This window comes from Oncorhynchus clarkii, chromosome 15 (genome assembly GCF_045791955.1).
Source record: "Oncorhynchus clarkii lewisi isolate Uvic-CL-2024 chromosome 15, UVic_Ocla_1.0, whole genome shotgun sequence".
Classification (NCBI taxonomy): Eukaryota; Metazoa; Chordata; class Actinopteri; order Salmoniformes; family Salmonidae; genus Oncorhynchus; species Oncorhynchus clarkii.
In genome coordinates, this window is record NC_092161.1 from 16,539,068 (window position 1) to 16,545,746 (window position 6,679).

The 6,679-nt window shown below is 44.9% G+C and overlaps 1 protein-coding gene across 1 annotated transcript; it reads right to left on the reverse strand.

The window, feature by feature from the left end:
* Window positions 1-329: 329 nt before the first annotated feature.
* LOC139366710 (G-protein coupled receptor 12-like) lies at window positions 330-1,349 on the reverse strand. The gene has a single exon (XM_071104399.1). It carries the CDS (start codon window positions 1,347-1,349, stop codon window positions 330-332), a length of 1,020 nt encoding a protein of 339 aa, XP_070960500.1.
* Between the last annotated feature and the right edge of the window lie 5,330 nt (window positions 1,350-6,679).

The window sequence follows — 6,679 nt, forward strand, 5'->3', positions numbered from 1 at the left end:
ATGCATCTTGATAATCGCCCCACCTCTGTCATCCCTCACTCCACTTCTCCTCCTCTCTTCCTCCTTCTCTGTCCGTGTGACATCCTATCTTTTTGTACACACACACACAAGCCCTTTATCTGATGTGCGGAAAGTGGCACAATCTTTAATAATCTAATAATAATCTCTCAATCCTTCTGAGGAAAAAAGCCCACATCAGTAAAAGCGGCTAAAATGACTATGCACGCAGTCCGTCCTTTCCAGCCACCTGCCTGAGCCCAGGCTGCCTGTCTGCCTCCTCCCTCTGCCCAGGGCACCTCTCTCCTTCCCTCCCGGGACCTGGGTCTGGGTCAGACGTGGCTAGGGGTCCGGGCCCTGTGGGCCACCGTGGCCGGTATACAGCCACAACACACCAGCCACAGAGCCTTCTGGATGTCCTGGTTCCTGAAGGCATAGATCACTGGGTTGATGACTGAGTTGTAGGTGGCGGGCACCAGGGTGGCGTAGGTGTAGAGAGGTGGGTATGTGTAGTCGGCGACCAGTGAGTAGACGGTGAAGGGCATCCAGCAGGCGGCAAACGTCCCCAGGATGATGGCCAGCGTGGACACGCCATTCCTGGTTGTGACGTAGTGGGGCGAGGCGGACAGGAAGTGATGCTGCAAGGCGATCTGGTGGGCGTGGTGCATGACGATCTTACAGATCTGCACGTACAGCTGCAGCATGAGGCCGAACAGCAGGAGGAAGGATACGGACAGCACCGCCACGTTGTTCTTAGTCAGGGGGCGCACCACGCTGCACGTCGACTCCTCTGCCAGGCAGTTCACCCCTGTGATGGGAAGTAGGCCCAGACAGAGAGACAGGCCCCAGAGGAGGACCAGCATGGTGTAGGTGAAGGCGGCAGTGCGCTCTGAGTTGTAGGTCAGGGCGTAGTAGAGTGACAGGTAACGGTCTATGGTGATGGCCAGCAGGCTGAAGACGGAGGCTGAGAAAGAGGCCACCACCAGACCAACAGTCAGCAGCTGGGCCGAGTCAGACCTCAGCAGGTAGGCCAAGGTGAAGTGGAGCACCAGGCCCAGACCAGCCAGGAGGTCAGCCAGGGCCAGGCTGCCGATCAGCAGGAACATGGGGGCACGCAGAGCCGGGTTCTGCCAGATCACCAGTACAACCAGGGCATTTTCACAGGCGATGAGAGTCCCTGAGGAGCACAGCAAGATGTCCCAGGGATTGACCAGGAGAGGGGGCAGTGGGGGGAAGGAGCCCATAGGTGGGTAAGTGGCATTATCTGTGAATCCGTCTCTGCTGCTGGACCAGACAGTGGGGTCAGAGGTCAGCCAGCTGGGGGTGACTGATGCCTCGTAGTCGTTGCTCATTTTGGCCCGTCTGGAAACACACGCGCTATTATTATAAGAGATCACACACGCACACGTGAATCCATCCATACAAACACACACACACACATAAACACACTATGTGAGATCACACACACACTCTTCATTTAAGAAGCCACACAGACATGAGGGAGTGAAGATCATACATTCATAGAGGACTTTAGTATCCTGGAATCCATCTACTCACACAAACATGCACATTCTACTTGTAAAGTCTTATTTATTTTGAAAAAGTATTCAGACCCCTTCCCCTTTTCCACATTTTGTTACGTTACAGCCTTATTCTAAAATCAATACAAGTAAATGTTTTCCTCATCAATCTACACACAATTCACCATAATGACAAAACAAATGTTTGCAAATCTATCAACAATATATATATATATATCTTATTTACATCAGTATTCAGACCCTTTGCTATGAGACTCAAAATTGAGCTCAGGTGCATCCTGTATCCATTGATCATCCTTGAGATGTTTCTACAACTTTATTAGAGTCCACCTGAAGTAAATGTAATTGATTGGACATGATTTGGAAAGGCACACACCTGTCTATACAAGGTCCAACAGTTGACAGTGGATGTCAGAGCAAAAACCAATCCAAGAGGTCGAAAGAACTGTCCGTAGAGCTCCGAGACAGGATTGTGTCGAGGCACAGATCTGGGGAAGGGTACCAAAACATTTATGCAGCATTGAAGGTCCCCAAGAACTCAATGGCCTCCATCATACTAAAATGGAAGAAGTTTGGAACCACCAAGACTTCCTAGAACTGGTTGCCCAGGCTGAACTGAGCAATTGGGGGAGAAGGACCTTTGTCAGGGAAGTGACCAAGAACCCAATGTTCACTCTGGCAGAGCTCCAGAGTTCATCTGTGGAGATGGGAGAACCTTCCAGAAGGATATCCATCTCTGCAGCACTCCACCAAGCAGGCCTTTATGGTACAGTGTCCAGACGGAAGCCACTCCTCAGTAAAAGGCACATGATAGCCCTCTTGGAGTTTGCCAAAAGGTACCTAAAGGACTCTCTGACCACGAGAAACAAGATTCTCTGGTCTGATGAAACCAAGATTGAACTCTTTGGCCTGAATGCCAAGCGTCACGTCTGGAGGAAACCTGGCACCATCCCTACGGTGAAGCATGGTGGTGGCAGCATCATGCTGTGGGGATGTTTTTCAGTGGCAGGGAGTCAGGATCGAGGGAAAGATGAACGGAGCAAAGTACAGTGAGACCCTTGATGAAAACCTGCTCCGGAGTTCTCAGGACGATCAGACTGGGGTGAAGGTTCACCTTCCAAAAGGACAACGACCCTAAGCACACAGCCAAGACAATGCAGGAGTGACTTCAGGACAAGTCTTTGAATGTTCTTCAGTGGCCTAGCCAGAGCCCAGACTTGATCCGGATCGCACATCTCTGGAAAGACCTGAAAACAGCTGTGCAGCGATGCTCCCCATCCAACCTGACAGAGCTTGAGAGGATCTCCAGAGAAGAATGGGAGAAACTCCCCAAATACAGGTGTTCCAAGCTTGTAGCGTCCTACCCAAGAAGACTCGAGGCAGTAATCATTGCCAAAGGTTCTTCAACAAAGTACTGAGTAAAAAACAAACATTTCTAAAAACCAGTTTTTGCTTTTTCATTATGGGGTGTTGTGTGTAGATTAATGAGGAACAGTTTTTATTTAAGCCATTTTAGAATAAGGCTGTAACATAACAAAATGTGAAAAAAGTAAAGGGGTCTGAATACTTTCCGAATGCACTGTAAATAACATCTCAAATGTATTGTGTCCTATCTGATACAAATTGAAACAACAACACACACTTTAACTTGCCGTTGTGGTATGGAGTAGCCTTGTGGTGCTTACCAATAGGCTCCATATAAAGTCTAATTAAAAACTGTAAAAAATCATCAGTAAATGTATAATAAGTAAATAATAGGCCTAAATATGAAAATACAAACCATGTAATAGGAAGCCTAAAAGACATGCATCTTTACACTATGCACACATACAGTATATACAGGGATGTTATTGATAAGCCTGTCTTAACCAAACCTCTGATTGCCTGCACTCTTAGAAAAAAAGAGTTCCAAAAGGATTCCTTGTCTGTCCTCATAGGATAACTATTTTGGGTTCCAGGTAGAACCCTCTGTGGAAAGAACCAACATGGGTTCTTCAAAGGGTTCTCCTATGGGGACAGCCTAAGAACCGTTTTAGGTTCTAGATAGCACCTTTTTTCTAGGAGTGTGGGGACTGAAAGGTCTATCAATAACCTTCCAGGTGTTGTGCCGAAAATCTCCCCCCTGCCCGAATCGCCCCTTCTAATTTCCTTAATTTTGTGGCTAGTCAGGCGCGGGCGCTGAAGGGTGTGGGGGGGGGGGGGGGGGGGGGGACCGCCACATACACTTGAAACAAATAGCCAAACCGAAAACTGCAGACAAAAATGCTTTCTGCTAATAAGATCAGTGAAATGTAGGCTAAACTGACAAAGGAGTGAAGAGCAGAAATCTCAACTAGCAAGCAAGTCGCATCAATGAAGAACGCGAAGAGGGGGGATGATTCTGGCAGGGGGGGATATTTCAGCACATCAACCGTACCGGTTATAACTCACACCACCAAGTGTCTGTTTTGCAATAACGCATAACAGACGCTTTCCGAATCCTGGTCCTTTGTAGCCCTCTCATACATTCTCATTAGTCTCACCACTAATGTTTTATCATCTATGGTTCTTCCAAATGCACTGCCAGGTTGCAGTAACAATAGCCCGCCCGTCCATTCATTCATCCATTCATCTACGGCTATCCACAGCCTACCTAGACTCTGATGTTCGGTCTAGGCAAAAGTGCGTCCTTGCTGTATTTCCATGATACGCAATTGATAACGTTGGCGGCAGGTGCGGTGCCTGGATCAGATGGAGATGCAGCAGTAGCATCGGGGGATGGGTCTTTGCTGCTCTGAGTCCCAAACGGGCCAGACTCGGAGACGGGTCCTGTTTGTTCAATAGGCTACCCCCTACCGGAAGAAGAGGCAGCAACAGCTCAATACCAGGACTTATCCGTATGTCTGCACGCATTGCTCAAGGACAGAGACAGATAGGAGTGTGGTGCGCAACTCTCTGCGTGTGTTCGTGAATGGCGTACCGGACACCCCTGTGGGTCATCGGTTTATTAAAACAAATATATATATATTATATATATATATATTATAAGAAATAATTTTGACAGTAACCCTCCAAAAAAGTATTCATAAACATTTGTAATTTATATATGTAGCCTACTATGAAGCTAAGTATTTGTTTCTTGGGCTTCAAGAATGTGACTCATCAAAGTGCCTTAAGCTTTGGAAAACATATAGGCCTAATTGAACTGATTGAAAGTAAGGGGACATCCGTAAACAAATGCTGTCGTCAAGGCTACACTGGCGCCAGTGCAATAAGTGGAGTTTATGTTTTCAATGCGCATTTCAGACTGAGAGCATAATGCTTCGTTCGAAGGTAGTTCTTTATGAGTTTAGTTTAGAAAATGATCTCTCCGGAGAAGCGACAGTTAGAGAGATGGTTAAAAACAACTTGATTGCCAATGCAACATCAACAACTGGGCAGAATGGAGTGGTGGTTCAAATACAGCAATTCTGCAACATCTTTAATTGAGCCTCTCGCATTCTCCTTAACAACACCTGTTTCAACACGTCACATAAATCGATTAATTGTAGGCATATATGAACTTCTGGGACAGGTCGTCTGTATACTGGACAGCCAATACATTGGAAGATGCAAATATCAACAGTCCCTTATCTCTGGTATATCTAGTCATGCATCATTCAAGACTACGTTTAAATTGTGTGCTGCTTAATGAACATATAATTCACAAATTAATGCCTCAGGAGGATTTAAGAAGACCAGGGGAGTATCTCAAGTTAGATTTTCATGAATTTACCTTGATTGCAGCCCATGTGTGTAGTTCAACAATAAATAGTGGCTAAATGTATGACTACGTTTTCCTCATTGTTAGACTATTTGATGTATAATTTGTATAAAAAAATGTATAAATATAAGCTTAATGTCGGCTGAATAGTGTATAGATAGTAGGCTACACTGCGTAATGAAACAATCCATACTAAGCTAGTGTTTTGAGGGTGGACTGTAGTATTTGGCATTAATAGACGGGTTTTTGCTAAACAACTTTCTATCCAAGCTGGGAGGAGGCTCAAGGATGGCTCATGTCATATAGGTTCAGATAGGCTATACAGGACAGTTGAATAATTAGTATGCTTTGGATCGAACATTTATTTTACAATATGCAATGTTTGAATTTCCAACTTTAAAGATGAACTATGCAAAAAAAATAGTTAGCCTATTTTCAGATTATATGACAAAACAAGAGTTTCGTGTAGAGAATCGTTGTACCATCTAAACCGCTGTGAAATATATTTTCCAAAACCAAAATTGTATTTTCAGATGTTTCGAAGCTGGTGTACAAAACCGAAAGTAAAATATGCAAAAGGTAACTTAAGCACAGGAAGCGTAGAAATAGCGCATGTAGACCAGATAACCTAGTGGTTAGCGCATTGGGTTAGTTACTGAACGGTTGCTGGATCGAATCTCCGAGCTGACGAGGGGAAAATCTGTCGTTCTGCCGCTGAGCGAGGCAGTTAACCCGCTGTTCCCCGTGCGCCGAAGAAGTGGATGTCGATTATGACAGCCCCCGCACCTCTCTTATTCAGATGTGTTGGGTTAAATGCAGAAGACACATGTCAGTTGAATGCATTCAGTTGTACAACTGACTAGATATCCCCCTTTCCAGATCTACCGCTTCTTAGACTTGCTTTCAATGAGAATGACATATCTATAATTCACATTTCTATGTGAATTTGGTTGGTTGCCCAAAAAGTTACATATTGCAGCTTTAATTACTGAACAATTAATTACATTTTTGACGTCAGCCAGCAGTCTAAATAATGGCAGCCTTGTGACACCTTGTATAGTTTTGTGAAATGTTGGGCTTAACGTGAGAAAATGAACTCTGACTTTGCAGGGGTCCATAGAAACAGCATTAGGCAAATGCCAGTGTCTTTCTCTTTTTTTAAGTGAAGGGACGGGTTATGGTTGGTTACCAGGGTGTGGTATCACCATTTCCATTTCCTGCAGATGTGTGAGACAGGGTTGGGGTTCATTCTGACTTGGGCTGCAAATTGCTCTTTAATTCTAATTCAATTTAATTTTAATTGGCCACACCCCAAAGTAAAAATAATTTTAATTGAATGAAAGGAAGTCGAATTTAATTAAATTAATTTACATTTAAATTAATTATTCACCATAGTAAT